Consider the following 18,896-nt stretch of genomic DNA (forward strand, 5'->3'; position numbering starts at 1 on the left):
GTTGTCTGTCTACTGGATTTATTTTATAATTTTTACAATAATGAATGATTAGTGACATTTATGTTTGGGAATAGTCTAACTTTATTTAAGATATTTACAGTGTTACAGACGAAGAAAAATAATCAAACCTGTTAAAACGTGCTGATTTGTATGATGCTCTGTGTTACCATGACGACTGAGTACACGCACTGATTGAATTGAGGGGGGTGTTTGTGTCTTAAAAATAGCTCCACCCAGCTCCTTCAGCCTGCCTGCTTCAACTCCATGTATCCATTATTCCAGTCAGTAAAACGATCTCAGAGGGCAGCAGCCAAATGCTGTCACGTCACACCCTGGTGATGCCTTGACGAGGGCGTGATAATGGAGTGCATGCTGGGGACTTTTTTTTTTTGTTGTTCTTGCTGTTGTGCCCAAATCTGGTGCTGTAAGTGCAGAACAGGTTCCATCTATCCACAAACATGTAAAGAAAAGCAGCAAAGAGTTACAGAAGGAATGAACGGATACGAGACAAGTGCATAGTGATCTGGTCCCAGAAGCTACCAGTGATGGAAGGAGAAGCTAGTGTGTGTGTGTGTGTGTTTCAGATGTCACACCCTTAAAGCAGTGCAAATACACCGAAATTCAAAACTGAACCCCTACCGTCTGCCACCAGGCACATCTTGGTAATCTACACTGCTAACATGTCTCCAGCGCTCCCAGGATTCAGCGTGTTTTTTTCTTAAAAGCGAGATTAGAAAGCTACAGGCCTCCCGTGACGCCTGATGGTGGAGTGAGAGAAAGGCAGCGTTCTGTGGACTCAACGCTTGTTGAGGCTCCAGAGGGGGTCCAGGCTGCTGAGCGGGTCGTCACCTTTTTCCTCTCGAGTCCCGTGGAGACCCTGACCCTCTGCCGGCTGCAGGAAACTCTGCTTGGTCACCCGCTGCTTCCCCCGGCCTCCTCCCTCCATGGAGAAGGCCTCGGGTGTCAGCGAGGCCAGCAGCTCCAGAGATGAAGGAGCCGGAGCAGAGGAAGCAGGAGGCGGGCTGACGCTGGGTGCAGCCTCTGGGACCGGTTGGTGATTGGCTGCTGGAGGGGAGGAGGAGGAAGCATCCAGGCCGTTGGGTGGGGGTGGAGAGTGGGCAGGGGAGGAGAGAGGCGGGCTGAAGGAGGAAGGGGGCTGGGCATCTGTAGAGAGACAGGGGTCCTGGAGTGGCTGGATGTCCCCCAGAGAGTCAAGGTCAGGTAAGAAGGTGCCGACCTGCTCCTCCAGGCCACACTGGGCCTCCATGGCTGGGTCTGTGGCGCTGGGCGGCCGGATGCTGAGCTTGGCGATGGTGGCTTGGATGGAGCTGATGGGCATGTCACCGCCGAGGACGATATCCTGCTGGGACTCCTGTCTCGCGTAAGGCTGCAGGGAGGAGGTTCAGAGAGGAGAGAGTGTTCAGATTTAAAAAAAAAAAAAACCCAGGAACTCAAAGAGCTTCTATCTACTGAAGTGATACCAGTACCTCATCAGACCAGAACTCGTAGAATTCCTTTGGAACAATCAGGTGAGCAAAACAGAAGCAAATACAACATTAAAGCTCAGGTGAAAATCACGAAACAGGCTGGAGCCACCAGGAAATAATTTAAACACTACGCTGTGGTAATTCTACTGCTCCATTCTGCTACTTCCTCCTAATGATGGACATTCTCAAACGTGTCAATAATAACATTAAAGGGTCAGTTCACACATATTACAAAAAAAACATTTCACTGCTAATGGAGGAAGTTCTGGTTTTATTTGAAATGTCTGTCTCCAAAACTCTACAGTAAAATGGAGTTTTGTTGGTGGTGCTCACAGCAAAGGAATACACTCATATACACACACACACACACACACACACACACACACACACACACACACACACACACACACACACACACACACACACACACACACACACACACACACACACACACACACACATTAGGGCCGAACAATATTTAATAACTAAAAAACATATTTTTATATTTTCACCCTGTGAGGGTCTCTTCTCAAACTGAGTGAGAACTGAGTTTTCACAGCAGCTGGTGAATCCCCAAACTCCAGAGCCTCTGTAACTACTTTACTGTCTTAGTGCACCTGGATCGAGTTCTGGACCAGAAGAGTGACGAACCTTTGTGACTGCAGAGTTGGTGTTCTTGCTGCAGGTGGCGGTAGTGATGCCGTGGCGCTGAAGGACGTGCTCAGCGTGCTTCAACACAGCCTCATAGCAGAACTTCAGGTGGAGCTGGAGACGAGACGCGGAGAAGGATATTAATATCTGACGGTTCAGTTCATTATGTGTTCATGTATGTAATCACACCCCAACAGCAGATCTCAGTGCATCTTACCTTCTCCTGCAGCATGTTCTTCCTCTGCTGTCTCATCTTCTTCACCAGCAGAGGGAGGTCTGGGATCCCGTTTCCCGCCTCCAGCTCCTGCAGAGCCGCGTAGAGCAGGCAGAAAGCGCCGGTGCGTCCGACGCCCGAGCTGAGGCAGAAAATGGACAGGTTGACTTAACCACAATAACCCTGACCCTTACTGTATCAATGTGCACTGAAATTTTCCATCTGCAGTGATCAAATGATAATTAAGAAAAGTGGAAAATTACATATTTTATAAAAAAAAAAAAGCATTTGTAAGCAAATTAACCTGGTGTATTCCACAGCTTATGGAAAGTACAACTGTTGTGCTTCTATTTGACAAAGAATAAAGATTTTATGTGTGTTAGTCTTAATTATTTTTTGCTGTTTTCAGGTTTGTTTAGGTTCATTCTGGATGAACTCTTTTAATTTTATTTGTAATTCTGTAATAGTTTTTCTGTTTAATCCTGATTTTGCGGCACATTTAGTGTCATTTGCCACATGTTATTAAATACACTTTTATAAGAGATTTTTAATCTCAGAGGGCTTTCCTGGTTAAATAAAGTCTAAATCAATACATTAAGTAATGAATAAATGTAAGGGTCAAAAGGGTAGAGAACACTATTAACTAAAATTAAGTTTAAATCTTTAAAACCACCACTTACGTCTGTGTTTGCAACTGAGAGGTTAATGAGTATTTAGGGGAAAATACAACAGGACTGGTTGTCTGAGGGACTCACACTGGCAGTGTTGTAATCATGCTCATGTTTCTGGTGAACAGAACATATCCATTTGCAACCGACTCTTGCAAAAGTTAATGACACTCACACACCAGAAGGTGGCGGTAATGCACCAAAAAGCCGACTGCCTGCTCTTTTTTTCCTCCCCATTGTTGTTTTCTCTAAATGGTGAGCTCTGCAGAACTGAGATCACAGCGACTGTAACGAAGCCAGTGGTGAAGCCTGTGCCAGCCTTTAATCTATTACATGTTTATGAACTGCTGCATGCTTTCATACAGGTAAAATAAAATTTCCATTACCACTTTTCTATATTTTCTGCATAATGAAAAATGTATAGAGCTGAATGACATTTGTAAACTGATGTATTTTGACTTGTGCTGCTTGTGGTTAAATGCATACATTGGTTCTTCTTGGCTTTTAAAAGTAATATCTGTCTGTGATTCTATGGTAGTTTACATTAATGCAGCAGTGATTGGGGCCTGGGGATGGATGGGCAGCTTTTAGTGATTTGCTCTGGGCAGCTCATTAAAACAAAAACGGAGGAAATGAACATGAACTAGTTCATTTGAATGTGTGTGAACTGAACTTTGACCCTGCTCCTGAGAAGTGTGAACTTGCTCAACACTGCACACTGGAGGATCAACTTAGTATTAATTAAACTGTCAACAGACTACAGCAGTGAGACTGTGACCTCTGACTACAACTCATTATGGTTGTAGGAGCAATTTGATAAAATTCTCTCTGTTAGTTATTTGTTTCTTTATATTATTTGCTTATTTAGTATAGTTAGTTTTGGTTAACTAGTATTTGGTATATTTGGGTCACATTATGGGCACATGAGGTTATTGAGGTAGGTGGAGTGGTTTAGGACCAGCATGCACCTGGGTGGGCCTATGGTTTTTTACCAGAGCAGGAGAGGCAGCAGAAGACATCTTCCTTTGTTCGCTTGCTCATGGATAAATGTATCAAAGGAGAAAACGCAGTGGCTTTTTCTTGGACAGTTGATTCTTTGGCATGCGTAAACCACTGTTTTAAATATAAACCAACAGATTTCATGGCGCACGGACGGACAGACGGACAGACGGACAGACACACAGACACACACACACACACACACACACACACACACACACACACACACACACACACACACACACACACACACCTGCAGTGCACCACAACAGGTGTGTGTAAGGGCCTCTGGTGGAGGTAGTGTCCATGAACCTCCTGGATGAATCGCAGCAGGTTGCTCTTGCTGTCGGGAAGACCCCTGATGAGAAACATGGAGAAATGATGACTCCTTAGTGTGAAACGCACTTAAATCTCTTCAAACACAGTTTGTGCACAGTCGTGCGTTACTTCACAGGAACTAGTTTGTATTTTGAGCAAGAGGAGAGGACGTACAGCTCGGGCCAGGAGGTGAACTGGAGGTGGACGACAGTGCGCTTCAGGCTTTGGTCACGGTACTGCAGGCTGATCATGCGCTCCACATGTGTCGGCGTGGTCTTCTGCGTGGTTAGGCTGAGTGTGATTGGTCCCTGAGAGAGCTGCTGGCCGCGCTCTGTTGGGAAGTAGCGCAGAACTTTTCCCTGGGAGAGAATGAGAAGACAATGTTAAAAACAGACAAGTAAATAACATAGGAAATGTTTTCAGACAGAACTTGGTAAAAAACCGGCTGGTTCAGTGTAATGTCAAGTAAATTCTAATTATGATTCTGCATGTTTTCTCACTGATGCAGTAAGAACATAAGATTGGAGATGATGTGGAAAAAACTATGTAAGAAGAAAAAAACTGTTTACTCTCTTATTTTTAGAAAAATAAACCAAAGTGATCTTAAAATAAAATTTCATAGAAATCCATTTGAATTTCCTGCAGCTGCCCACCACATGTTGTCATAGTTACTTCCATGTGAAATCGCTGTGTAAACTAAACTAACCAGTACCTTGTCCAGCTCCTGCTCCGAAACCAGCATGACTATCAGTGACACCTTCTGCTCGTACACCATCAGCCAGAAGTCTGCTGCCGTGCCGGTGAGCGGAGCCTGTGTGGCGATAAGGCGTGGGCAGTACGGCGACAAATCTTCCACGTAGCTGGCGTTGATGTAGTCGTCTTTGCCTGATTGCAGTATCACGCGGTTGAGGTCATAGGGCATGACATCCTGGTGACGGTTCTTCATGGTGTAGCAGCGGGCGATGGCGATGGAAAGCTGGCGGGCGTCCTTCTCCTGCTGGTCCTGAAGCTCTTTCCAGCGGGCGTCCAGCACCGATAGGCCACCCTCAGTCTCTGAGGGGTGCTCCAGGGAATCTACTTGGGTTCTGTACCGTTCTAGTTCACTATGAAGCCGGGCGACTCGCTCTGGAGCTTGGTATGGGTCACCCTGGATCAGGAGGACTCCCTGGGAGCTCTTCTTTCGACGCTCCCCATCCTGTGGGTCAGCCTTAGTGGGTTGGAGGACATTGGTAGGGGCCTTGGTGCCTCCAGGTTGGCTCTCTGGACTCGAGGAGAGGAGGTCATCTGTGCTTGAATTCTGGCGCTGAAAAAGTGACGTGGAGGGAGAGACAGTAGAGGGAGAGGGTAGAGTGGGTGGGGCTGTGCCTCCTGGAGTGGGGGTTGGTGTGGGTCTCTGCTGTGGGTTCAGCCCCAAAGATGTAGAACCTGGAGAAGGAGATGGAGAGGGGGAAGGAGAAGGGGAAGGAGGGACAGCGTTGGGAGGCTGAACCGTTGAAGGACCTCCAGGAGAGGGCTGGATCATGTGCTGACCTGGGGGAGCGTGTGGACCATGTGGGCCCATGGCAGTAGGCTGCTGTGGGGCACTTGGAGGTACATTAGGTCCTGGAGCTGCAGGATACATAGTAGAAGGCTGTGGATGGGTCATGGGGAGTGGGGCCTGAGGTTGTTGGGGAGCTGCAGGCTGTGGTGCCAGGGGCTGCTGAGGCATCATGGGAGGCCCTCCTGGGTAGCACACTCCCCCAGAATGAGGGGGCTGAGCCTGGGGTTGGCTGGGCATCCGTATGGGTGGCTGGGGCATGTTTGGTACAGGAGGCTGCCCAGGGTGGGGATGGTGCTGTTGGGGTAGTGCACTGGGGGGCATTTGGGGCATAGGGCCCCTTGGCAGGTGGACCTGAGGACCAGGGACCATATGAGCTTGTGAGGCAGGAGGCACCTGTGGGTGCAGGGTGGGGTGAATGGGCTGGCTAGTGGGGGGCATGTAGTTCTGTGAGACTGGAGGCATTGACTGACTTGTGGGGGGCATCTGTGCCCTGGGACCCACTGTTATCTGCATCTGTGGGTGGGGTGGAAGCTGCTGGGCATTGGGGGGCATTGATATTTGTTGCTGTTGTGGCAACATGTGTTGGTGAGGGAGTCCAGGGGGCATCTGTTGGTTGGGATGGGGCAGGTAGGGCTGAGAGACAGGGGGTGCTGGCTGAGACGTTGAGGGCATTTGTGGGTGTGCACCCTGAGGTGGCCTTGGCATGGAGCCTGGCATCATCTGAGGGTGCTGCTGGGGCACAAAGCCCTGCGGAGTCTGATAGCCTTGGGGTATCTGAGGCCGAAAGCCGTTTTGTTGATGGGGCTGCAGCTGACCTGGGAACGCCTGCTGGTACTGGGGAGGAACACCAGGCTGCGGGGGCATATATCCATGTGGGTAGGCCTGCTGGGTCTGGAGAGGAGGATGAGGGCCAGGCATAGCCCTTGGTCCAGGCTGGTACCCCTGAGGCAGGGGTTGTCCAATGGGCTGGGGGTACTGCTGTGGATGCTTCTGCTGCTGTGGTTGGGGTGCAGCAGTTTGGCCTGGGCCTCGAATGGGCATCCCTGGTTGGGGTATAAACTGAGGATAGCCCCCCATCTGTGGGGGTACAGTGTAGCCAGCTGAGGCTGCAGGTGGGACAGGATGGTGTGGTGTAGGGGCGTAGCTGGGGATGGGGGCCTGGATGCTGTCCACAGTGGTGGTCGAGGGCCGAACTGGTGTGGGGGCAACAGGGCCAGGTTGGGGGACCTGAGGAGGTGGTGGCCGATAACCCGTCACTGCTGGCATTTGTGGGGGCATCTGTGGAGTCATCTGAGGGAGGGGCCCACGTGGCAGGGGTCCCTGTGCTGCTAGAGCCCCTGAAGTAGGAAACTGAGCGATCCGTGCTAAAAGTTCTGGAGGCGGCAGGTTGGCAGGGAAGCGAGGAAGACCAGCAGCTGGAGCACCAGGCCAAGGCAAAGAGCTGCTGCCGCCCAGGTTAGCACCAGAGGGGAGGAAGGCTTCAGGACCCGGCAGACGAGTGGTGGGGAGGGCGGAGATGTCAGGTGGGAGGCTGCGCAGCTCCTCAGGTAGGTCACCCCCTAAGGCCAAGATGGCCGCACTAAGCTGGGCCAACTCTGGGTCCTCCAGGCTAGAGCAGGCAGAGTCGGCATCTGGAGCCTTTGGCTTCAGGGAGGGCTTAGCTGCTGTGGGCCGTGCGGGGGGCTTTTTCTGGGTCTCTCTGAGGAAGAGACAAACAATGAAGAGCAGAGGTACAGCATGAAAATCAGGGATTAAAACAGAAGTTTCACCATTAGCACCATTGTTGAAACTTTATTTTTTCACGTCCTCCTTACTTTTCCAGGATGGGCTTCCTCTCCTCTGCCCTCGTCTGACACAGGGCCTTCGCCTTTTCCAACAGACGAGACGCTTTGGCCTCCAGGTCGTCGTAGAACTCCTTCCCTTCCTGTGACTTCTTCATCAGGTCCTCATAGGCTTCGTACGAGCCCACCAGTCCCTGGACGGTGCTGTTCCACTGCTGCTCGGTCTGGCTCAGGCCCTTGCGAACTGAGGCGTACTGAACATTAGCCTCTGTCAGGGCCTTCAGGATGTTCTCCTGAGCCGCCAGGTTCTGGTCAATGTACACCTTCACCTGCTCGTACTTCTTCAGCTGGTCCTCAAATATACGCTGGTAGGACAAAGGTTAATGGGAGATCTCACATTTAATGCTTGACACAACAACTGAAAATTCAGCCTTAAGATATCACAAAACCCACTGAGTGGTCAGATAACCCTTTAGTCATTTTAACAGATTACCTTCATGTCAGCCCTCTCTGTGGTGACGAGGGTGGAGGTGATGTCGTCCTGCTGGATGAGGTCGCGGAGCTGTTTCTCCAAAGAACCTCTCTGTTCCCTCATTTCCTGCACCTTCCCCAGGATCCGCTTCATACACTGCAGCCCTGCCACTTCCTCTGCACACATGCAAACACGCAAACACACACACACACACGGTTACATTTAACGTTCATTCATTCATCTGTTTGCTGTTTTAAATAATAATTTCAAGACCTGGTTATTGTCAAAAGCCTTTTATTAATGTTTTCTTGCCCTGATTTGTTCTTGCTCTTTAGCAATTTGTGCTTGCATTTGATTTAAATGTGATAATTATATCAAGCTTGAAAAACTTTAATTCATTCATCAAATGCAAGCTTACCTTCACTGAGCTGGGGGCGGGGCAGGGCATCTCTCAGACCTTCCAGTGGCCCCCCCAGCAGACGCAGGTTGCTGATGTGTAGGTTCATGGCCCGGTGGAGCTCCGTGTTGGTGAAGCTGGCCTTCTCGTGGGCCTCCATGTACTTCTCCAGGTCCCTGCGGATCTCGGCCAGAGCCTGGCCCTGTGCTGGTGGGTGGACCTCGCCTGCAGCAGGGCCGCCGACCTCCTGGAGGGCTCGCACGCCGGCCTCGTCTGCCTCTAGGACGTCCCTGATCTCCTTCAGTGAAGACTCCACATCAGTGAAGACACCTGAGAGCACTGCACAGGCAGGGATGTGACCAGCATTGTTTACACAGAAACACGCATGAAGTTGTCACATAGTAAAAAGAAACAATCTGAAAATGATATGAAACCAAGACTTGAATGAGTGTTTTCAACAGTGTAGGGCATAAACCGTTGCATACACTGCTTGCCTACCCTGCATGGACTGGATGAGGCTCTTGACGGTGTCGGGTCGGACGCTGAGCGCAGCACATTTCTCCATCAGGACCGGAGGGATGTGACTGTACATGTCCAGGTTGTCCACTGACTCCGGCTCTAAGCCCAGAGAGTCCATGAACTGCCTGCAGGAGGAGACCAAACCAGTCAGCTCGTAATGTGTAGTGATCTTCTTGTTTTACAGACATTCACCACTTATAGACAAAAATGATTACAAATGATCGTTACTCAATTACCGGCATAACGTCTTCACTTACATTTGCTTCTTATAAAAAGTGACAGGTTCATAATTGGCACTTTGCACGGCACTCTACAGCATGTCAGAGGCACTATCTTATGGATCCAATTCCAGGGATAAAATGACATAACCGCATTCATCCTCATAACTAGGTTACAGCACAGGCCGGTGGCTACTGACAGAAATATCCTCAAACATGATTTACCTACTTGTCTCCTAGAGATTATGTTGGCAGCAAGTTAAAAAAAAGCCATTACAAAATAATGGCTTCAGAAAAACTGTCCTGCTGGCCTCATCAATACTGTGAAACACCTAGATCTTTTAGAGCAGATGACTTATTCCATACAGCTCAATAAAGATCTGAGAGAAAAACAATGGAGTGTTTATGTAGCATTGTGCATTTGCCTTATCTTACTCACATCCTGTGACCTCATGTCTGTTCTTTTTTTTCCTTTTGTCTGTTTGTTATTTGTTTGTTCGTTGCCTGTTGTTCTCACAACGTGAAAAATTATCATAAATAAAAAGTTAAAAACTTCATCTTTCCTTTCCTGAGATCTACTAAACTCTGTCTCACTCACTACAACTTATTACATATCATGATTATCAGTGAACTCTTTGAAAGATCAGATTTTTTTTTTTTTTTTTTTAAAGCTTGCAATTTTTTAAATAATTGAACAAATTAAAGCAAAATAACACAAAAACTTGTGATACATGTTATCTGAGCTTTTTGAAATCTCCAAACACTCGTGTACTCACTCTAATGTCTCATTCTTGCTTTCTATCTTGGCCATGATGTCCCTCAGCAGCTTGGCCTTCTCCTCACTGGAAAAACAGAAACATAACTATAACCACAGACTTTAATAAACTATCTTGATGCATGAAAGGCTGACTGCAAAACACATCTTTTCCACCTGTCTAATGACAACTTAGCATCCACTGAGGGCACCTACCTGTACAGAGAAGAGGCTTCATGGGCAGCCATTGGCACCAACTTGGCAAACAGGTCTGGTCCAGTGACGCTTGGGTCAGTGGGGTTCACTGGTAGAGCTTTCACCAGTGGTGCACCTGGAAGGGCACAGTCACACACAAGCTTTGCTTTATGAATGGAATAACACAGATCCTTAGAGGAGGAGAGAGATTACAAACAAAAGCATATGAAAGAAACTGCTTTTGTAGCTGTTTTCAGTGCAGCCAGTTTCAGTCAGTGTGTGCCTCACTGACAGCATTTTGGATGTAAGGCTGTGCAGGAATCAGAAGTAATCAATGCATGCTGAGGGCTGAAATGATTAGTCAAAAGTTAATTTACTCTACAAATGATTCTAGAACAATTTTGATAATCAAGTACTTGTTTAATTCATTTGTCCCATATTTTACACTTTTCCAGTGTTTTATTTAAAGTGTTGATATCCATAAGAAGATATATTTTTGGTTTTAGGAACCAAAAACCATCTCAGTGTCGTTTTACATCTCCTCTCTCAGGCTTCTCTCTGGAGCTCTAATTGGTGAGCCAATCAGAAGAGAGGCTCTCAGCCAGGCTGTGTACATTTCTCTGTGGACGGGGCACTTTGATACTTGTACAATATAGAACCTCGACCTGCTTATTAATCCAAAAAAATACATGGAAATCTCACTTTATACAATATGGGACCTTTAAGAAAAGAAAAAGTCAAAATTTTTAAAGTTTCTTAAATGTGAATATTGCCTGGTTACCTTAATATTACACTGAATACCTTTGGGATTTGGACATTTGGACATTTATTTTGATTATTTAGGTCATTTCAATATGTCAGCTTGGGCTTTGGATATTTGTGATTTGAATTTTTGAATTTTAAAGACTAAATCAATGGCCTATTATTCAAGAAAATAATCACACACACAAAGGGCTACACACATCACTCAACAGACACATTCAACAAAATACCGCTACATGCAAATGCAACTTTGCATAAACACAGTGAGTGAATGCAGTAAAGCTTCCTGTTACCTTTGACTGAGGCCAGAGTCTCCAGAGAAGGAACCGTCTCATGATAGATGAAGTCATTGTCCTTTTTGGCTGAATTAAACCTGGAAATGAAAGTATAAAGAAAACATTTTCACATAGGGTTTGATCATCGTAAGACATCAGTGAAAACTGCATGAAAAATACCAACAACTGTGACACAAGACTTATTGCTCACTTTCCACCAATAACATCCATGGTGAATCTCAAGGCCTCTTGCACACTGTCAGGTTGACCCTGGTTGTACCAAGACAAGAGGAAAGAATTTGGTTTATAGCACGAGTGGAATACACAGGTTACAGTGATACTAAAGAAATTATCTTATCATGTGCTGCTGGGAAGTCAGTGGCGGTCTACCTTGGCCAGCTTGATGGCTTCACTAAGTTTATCCAGAGAGCTCTGCAGGTACGCCAGCTGAAGCAGAAAAAAAACCCAACTTTAAGCAGGAACAGAAAGAAATGGAGGAGAGCAGACAACTCCACTGAGGTAGACCAAGAAACAGACATTTAGCTAAAGGAAAAACAGTTTACTATAACTGCAACAGTAAACTCAGGTAAAGCCTGTTTGTGGGCTTCTGTCAGTAACTGCTATCCTTCTCTGTCAGCTGGGCAGGAAGTTGAGTGTGCATGTGTAATTTTTTCACCCTGAATTTAGTCTATAATGTACTTCCACATGTTATGTAGCACTGCCAACAACAGAAATGGTAGTTTTTCATAGAGAAACAGATACCTTTTTTTTTTACCTTTGGACAGAGCCCCTTTCCTTCTGGTAAGCTAAGCTAACCGCCTGCTGCTCTTGCTTTACGTTTAGTGTTCACACAAGAGAAATCAATGAAATGTCTACCTATTCCTATAAAAATGATGGAACCACTGAAGAACCTTATTAAGAGCCGAGGGGTAAGAGCTGACAGCAAAGTCACTGTCACCATAGTTACAAATACATTTGTTTTTGGACATTGACGCTTGATTTTAATTTGGCACTGGTTTGTAAAAGTCATTCCAAATTGAATTTAATCTATACAGAAAATTGTGCTTTTTTTCTAAGAATTCAGAGCAGCGTTGTTCACAGTGAACTGCTGAACTGTTAACCGACAGGAAGAATTTTTATCAATTAATACTTAATCAGATCAACAGTTGTTGTCCTAGGACACCAGTACCAGTATTCTCTGGTATTCTCCACCACTGGTTTCACAGTCAGACTGCGCCCCAGACCAACCCCACAGCGTGTTGACATTTCTGAATGAAAACCAGTAGACAAGCTGCCTGCTGTACTGAGGACTGAGGTAGGCCTGGCCTGTTTGTTTTATTTTGAGGTGTGAAAAATGCATCTGCAAGTTTCCGTTCCGTGTCAACCTGTTGGCTGATTCTGATTATTTATCAGCTAAGAGCAGAGGAGGAGGAGAATGAGGTTTTCGTTACAGTGCTCTCGACGCTGGAGGATTTATACATTAGATGGAAGGTGTTGCGTTTTGTTTACAGACACTATTCTATATACCATATTTCAATCATGTTGGTTAATGGTTAATGGTCGGATAATGAGCGTCAGCTATTGGTAAGAAAAAAGTAATAAAAGTGAGAGGATCTGAAATAATTGTACGATCTCAAAAATATTCAAGGAAAAGTTGAATTTGTTAATTCTTCACAAGTTCCTGGAGGAGCTGTTTATTTCTGTCTCGAGTTATGCAGCAACCAATAATAAAAATCAGACAGATCAAAGCCCCAGCGTCCTGATAGTAGGAGAAATTTTTAAAAAACCCATGTGTGAATTGTGGTCCTACCCGCTCTCCGAACTTCTGCTGCTCCTCAGCCTGTTTTCCCATATGAAGCTGTTGACAGAAAAACAAGCGTGTGCATCTGAGTAATCAAATGCCAACACACAGACACGTTCATACATGCACTGAATTACCACACATACACACAACCACTCCCCGCCTCTGCCATTAGACTCACATGTGCAATAGCAGCAAAGTAGTAGATCTTCATCTGAACCAGTTTCTTCCAGTCCTTCTGGATCTTTCCCAGCATGGAGGCCGTCTCCGAGTTCTCCAGAGCCCTGCAGGCCTCTTTGTAGTAATCCACCACCTGCAGCGCCACAGCCACAGTTATACACTCTAATATTTGAATTATTGATTGGTATGTTATTATTAAATCTAACGAAGACACCGACCTGAGCGCTGATGCGGGCAACCAGGAAACTCTTCCTATTGTCCAACATGGACTTTTCCAAAAGACACTCCTGAGCCTGGCCCTGGGAAGTAAACACAGGTTGATAAGACATTTTCCCACAATGTGTGTGTGTGTGTGTTTGTGTGTGTGTCTACATATGTGTAACCTACCAGCATAAGGTTGATGTTGAGGTTAAGGATCTGGTGGCTCATGTCCACACTGAAGTTGTGGCTGAAATGGTCCCTCAGGTAGGAGAACGCCCCAGCAGAGCACTGGAAGTGGGTGCACGACACCTTCATCCCCTGAACGCAAAGCAGAGAGTCAGCGGGACTGCGTATGTGACATACAGCTCGTGTTCATGTTTGTTTTGTGTATGTTTGCGTGTCTTACCTCCTCAGACACCCTGTTATCCATGGCTCCCAACATGGAGTGCAGGGCCCCTACAGAGAATCAAGAGACAGGTTCAGAGAGGTTTGCAGCTTCCTTTAAACGTTAGCTTAGTGAATTTGTAAGAGAAAGGAAGTCCAGTGACAAGTTCACAATTTTTCAAATTGATCTTAAAACAACACTGACATGCCCATATGAATATTGAAAGAGTTTCTGGTCACTTAAATAGTTGCGTTAAATTATGATGTAACCATGTAGCGTGTTGCAGAGCACAGGATATGAGTGTATGACTCACCTGCGAGCCTCTTCAAAATAAACTGCATGCAACAACTGAAGAGTTTTATTTAAAAATCAGATCATTACCACTGGAAATGTGAAATCTATGCTTTAAACAGAAATATTACAAAAAAAAAACTATTAGCTATTTTTAGGATGTTTGACCAGAGACCGTTTATGATTTGGAAATGTTAGATGGAAAATCAGGGGTAACTTTTTTCTTTTATCGCATTTACACAGATATTCATAGAAATTTGAACTTTTCGCTAGAACAAAATTGAATGGATTCCTGATCTGTGTCAGTTACTTAGTGAACTAAAACAATGTGAGAATCTGAGTCTGAGTTGTCTCACTTCATCATCCAGTCTTTTTACAGAATATCCTGCAAAGGTAAATGAGTTCAGCTGCTTTACTGAGCGGCCCTAAATCACTCTCACTCACCAAGATTGTAGAGAATGCAGGCTTGCTCATAGCTGATGTCATCATGGGTGACTGTTTTTCCCGAGAAAATTTCAGTCCTGCACACAAACAAAACATTGAAACAGGCATATTACAGAATATGCCTATGAAATACTGTTAGAGTGTCTGTTCACATGGATATGGGACATCATTTTGTGGACGCTGGTACTGACGCAGGGCCAGTATCACACATAAATGAGATATCCATTTGAAATCTACAAAATAACACCTACTAATTATGAGCTTTAATTGCACAATGCATTACATACAGCAAACCAACATGAAGACCAAATTATATGAATCTGCTACAACAAGGCCAGAAATGAATCGTTACACTGACGCAGTTAACAGGAAGTGATTGTTAGATATTTTCCTGGGTTGCTGATGATGACATGAAGATTTAGGACAGTGAACTGACATTTTTATCCAGAGCGAACTGCAGTGAGTGGAACTCTAAAATAAGCTCTAACCTCTGGAGTGCAGGCAAACAATAGTTCAGACTGCAGGAGGATGAGTGTGTGTGAATGCTCAGCACTGCTTGGGTTTTATTTTTCTGTGTGCATGTGTGCATTTGTGTTCCTACCATGAGATGGGTACAGCAGCCTCCTGGCTCGATCCCATGGGTACTCGGCTCTGGAGGTAATGCAGCTGACCGAAGTATTTCCTCAGTGTGCTGCATCCCTCAAAATCCCTGGTCACGTTCACTGCACTCTGTGGAACAGACGCAGACTCTGGGTTTAATCAGCAGCTTTTTACCACCACAGCTACACAATCAAACTGTGACCTGACCCATCTGTACATCACATAATGTTAAGAACTGATCATTTTCTTGATGACGTTCCTTAAACACTCATTTTTAGGCGTCATGTGGACTTGAATCCTCACTGGGATCAGATCAGGGATGGATGTGCAAACTGACACCAACAGAGATCCTTCAGCTGCTAGTCTGAACATTTGACTCCATTAGAGGGTCCCGCAGGAAACAGACAGAGCAAAGAAAAACCACAAACACTTACGATTACATCCGCATCTCTGATGAGCTCAACTGCATCATTTGTGAGTGGGTTCTGTAGGTGTAAACTGGGTTCCGTTTAGTTAGGGATGGATATTATATATGTGATTAGTCCTGTATAGTTCAATAGAACTCTGCATGATTTCCCTCAGAGTTTGAGATCCTTGCTTCCAGAGAAGCAGTTTGTGTCAACTGTTAAATTTCCACTTTCCTCACCCCAATGTTTCCTCATCATAACTACATCGACCGCTGACTTGAAAAGCATTTTGAAAATGTTTACATTTGTTATACATTTGGACTTTTGGCTGCTAAAGATGGGAATGAACTGAGCCTCTTGATTGTTGTATTTAAGTGGATGGTAGACAGTGAAATAAAGTTTACTACATTCAAATGCAGCTTTAAAGAAACCCCACATGATGACAAACAGGTTGGAGCCACAGAGATCTGACAGAAAATATTTCTGGGGAGTCTGGAGACATTTTGCACAAGGCCTACCTGCCGCAGGGTCTCCAGTTTCTTCATCTGTTCGTTGTAGTTGTCCGGATTCTCTCCATAGTTCTTCAAGATAAACTAGATGAGAAAAGATACAAGCAGGTATACGTGGTGCATTTTAAAAATCAGGTTTCTTTCATTCTTATCCTGAAAAAAAAATCCAGACTGGAATTATAGGTTTTACGGTTTTAGCTTTAACATCAGAATCATATTTAATAATATCTGACATGCAGGATAACTAGAGACCTAGAAAACAATTTTTAACATGTCCCTTCAAATGTCTTTAAACTGCAAACAAGCGACTTTGTGTCAGGTCAGGAGGTAAACAACCCTGCAGACATGCTGATTCTCTTTCTTTCTGTTTTATAATGAAATCACGGAAGCAGGAAGGTCACAAGGCTACAGGAAAGATGCTCAATGACACAGCGACAGGACTGGCATTCTCTCGCTTTGACTTCCACAAGACAAATATGAGCGTTTCCGCCTTTTGCAACACTAGTTTGCCAATAAGGAACGCAATGTTAATTTCTCACATATCATACATAAACTTGTTCCAAAATAAGCATTGAAAATAAAGTTATAGTTATCACCACCATGTTAAAGTATTTTATGGGCTAATGTTGAGATAAGCAGTCATGGTAAAACAAAAATGCTCTGTGAATCTCTGTTGGCAACATTTTTCACACAAGAAAAAGAGCATTTTTGAATGAAGGCGTTGATATGGAAAGTCCAGTGCTAAATACTGATTATTATCGAAAATAATTACAGTAACCCAGGAGGGCAAAGATCTGTTTTTATCTACTTCAGGAAGGAGCTGGAATATAGGTCACCAGATTAAGAAGTGTGACTGAGTAAAAAGAAGGAAGCGTTTGAAAATCAGCATTTTCTTTCCTGTGAATACTAGACATGTGAGCTTGGAAATGGGTGGTGTTTTTACAACAAATCAGTATGTGTCAATGAGAAGTTATTTGTGTTTTGAAATTCAACAGTGACTTTCAGTGTTTTTGTCATTCTTTTGGCAAAAATACAGACTATTTGTTCATTCCAACTTGCAGATTTAATGCTTTTTCTTTCCTGTACATGATAGTAAACTCAATATCCTGGAGTTTTTGATTGTTGGTGAGACAAAACAAAACATCAGAAGACACCACCTTGGGCTGGGAAAATTTAACAGGCACCTTTTTTCTGAGATTTTATGGAAATGAAAATAATTGTTAGTTGTAGCCCTACATATCAGTTTATACTCATTGTGCACAATTCAAACACACATAGGATTTTTCTCCATGGACAGCACTCAAAAGAGTCACAACTTTTATGCAGACTGTATTGTCTTCCTTGTACGTGCTGGTTGCCTCTGATGTTGTTTTTTAGATTAATTTTCTGTATTTTATGTTTGTGCACTTTTCTGTTTTTATTATGGATCTGTTAAAACCGGTTGAACACCGGCTTTTTCTGATGTTGGTTTAGAAGAAACAGAATTATAATAGGTTTAAGTTTGTGATAGCATTTTATTTTTCCTAATGTATGTAACTAACAGAATGATTAGGAGATATAATATGTTGTATCAAAAGGCTTCTTTCCCCTGTGAGGGACGTCAAATCTGTGAAGCTGCTGCTGCGTTCAGGTGCATGTGACAATGAGATCACTGTTTATTATATTCATGTCGACAGTCTGACTGGGCCCTAAGGAGCCAGGCTCCTCGTTTTACACAGTGTACGCACTTTGTCTCCAACGCCGTGAGTTGCCTGGTTCATTTCTGTGGAATTAACCACTTGGTTAAGAGCTGATTATCAACTTCGACTTGAGCTTCTAGCTTATTAACGCAGCTAGCAGGAAGCTAACATTAGCAAACAAAAGGCGGTGGTTAGGGGGATTTGCCACAGTCAGACCTTAGCTAACCGTTCTGGAAAATTCTCCTATCCCCGATAAACAGTGACAGCTACCGGCTAGTTTGACGTCGGCTGCCGTTAGCTTCATGGTTGGGTTATCCAGTCGTCCATAATCCCTGCGCGGTTGACTTTCGACCTCAGCCCTGTTGCTCCATTCTCCACCCAACTCACCTGCCTGACGGACGGGCTGAACTGGAACTCCCCTGCCTCCTTCAGATCCAACCAGATCATCGGCATCCGGGGGACAGCCTCCATCGCAGCCGACTCTTCACGGCGCTGTCAGCCGTTACGATGTCCAAACCTGGTCGGTAGCTTTGTGGACGTTAACGGTTTTCCAGAAGAAGGCTTTCCTCCCAAACAACTGTGTCATGTATCCATTTACACTTCCACCGGAAGCTTGGAGCGTACGTGACGTAGGCCCGAATACGTGCCGCATGGGTTTGTGGGAGATGTAGTCAGTGATGTAACTAGCCTTGGCTTCTATTTTCTTTGTAACGAAACATATTGTTAATGTTAAGATATACGTTAAAATAAAGTTGATAATATCCCAAATGTCGCTGCTCCCATTTTGCCTATTGTGTCCTCACTCAGCAATAATACTGTAATAAATAGTTTCTATTTATAGTTTCTGACAATCGAAGGAGACAATATATAATCAAGTCACTTAACTCATTAGACTACAAAGTCTTTATTTAAGCCTTACAGCCAACATGTTCATGGATAGGCAAATTACTTGAAGTTTAACTAGGAGATATTTTTTAAAATTTAAATTAACGTCATATATAATAGGGCTTATACAGACATACACAATAAAGCAGTGGTCGGCAACTGGCGGCCCGCGGGCCAAAACTGGCCCGCCAGCGGTAATATGTGGCCCTCCAGATTATTTCAATAATCTGATTTTTTAATCTTACAATATGGAACTGACAGTCT

At 44.8% G+C, this 18,896-nt stretch overlaps 1 protein-coding gene across 2 annotated transcripts; it reads right to left on the minus strand.

Moving 5' to 3' along the window:
• Position 1: 1 nt before the first annotated feature.
• On the minus strand, positions 2-18,366 carry ptpn23a (protein tyrosine phosphatase, non-receptor type 23, a). Of its 2 annotated transcripts, XR_011686808.1 has the most exons (25): positions 18,135-18,366; positions 16,078-16,152; positions 15,154-15,281; positions 14,553-14,629; positions 13,839-13,888; positions 13,619-13,750; positions 13,450-13,530; positions 13,233-13,364; positions 13,061-13,108; positions 11,641-11,697; positions 11,462-11,520; positions 11,269-11,348; positions 10,235-10,349; positions 10,041-10,106; positions 9,026-9,171; positions 8,549-8,866; positions 8,152-8,306; positions 7,692-8,023; positions 5,050-7,576; positions 4,512-4,696; positions 4,273-4,377; positions 2,356-2,494; positions 2,139-2,252; positions 640-1,387; positions 2-446 (listed from the first exon to the last, which is right to left on the minus strand). XR_011686808.1 is itself a non-coding variant. In XM_071470520.1 (24 exons), the coding sequence occupies exons 1-24, from the start codon at positions 18,216-18,218 to the stop codon at positions 797-799; spliced, it is 5,796 nt and encodes a 1,931-aa protein (XP_071326621.1). In that variant the 5' UTR covers positions 18,219-18,366; the 3' UTR covers positions 2-796. The 2 variants fall into 2 exon arrangements, 1 of the variants encoding a protein (XP_071326621.1); XM_071470520.1 differs by having other exon boundaries at positions 2-1,387.
• Positions 18,367-18,896: the final 530 nt, after the last annotated feature.

The sequence above is a fragment of the Trachinotus anak genome, unplaced genomic scaffold (assembly GCF_046630095.1).
Source record: "Trachinotus anak isolate AG129_WGS33_773 ecotype Australia unplaced genomic scaffold, CSIRO_AGI_Tana_v1 ptg000032l, whole genome shotgun sequence".
Lineage (NCBI taxonomy): Eukaryota > Metazoa > Chordata > Actinopteri > Carangiformes > Carangidae > Trachinotus > Trachinotus anak.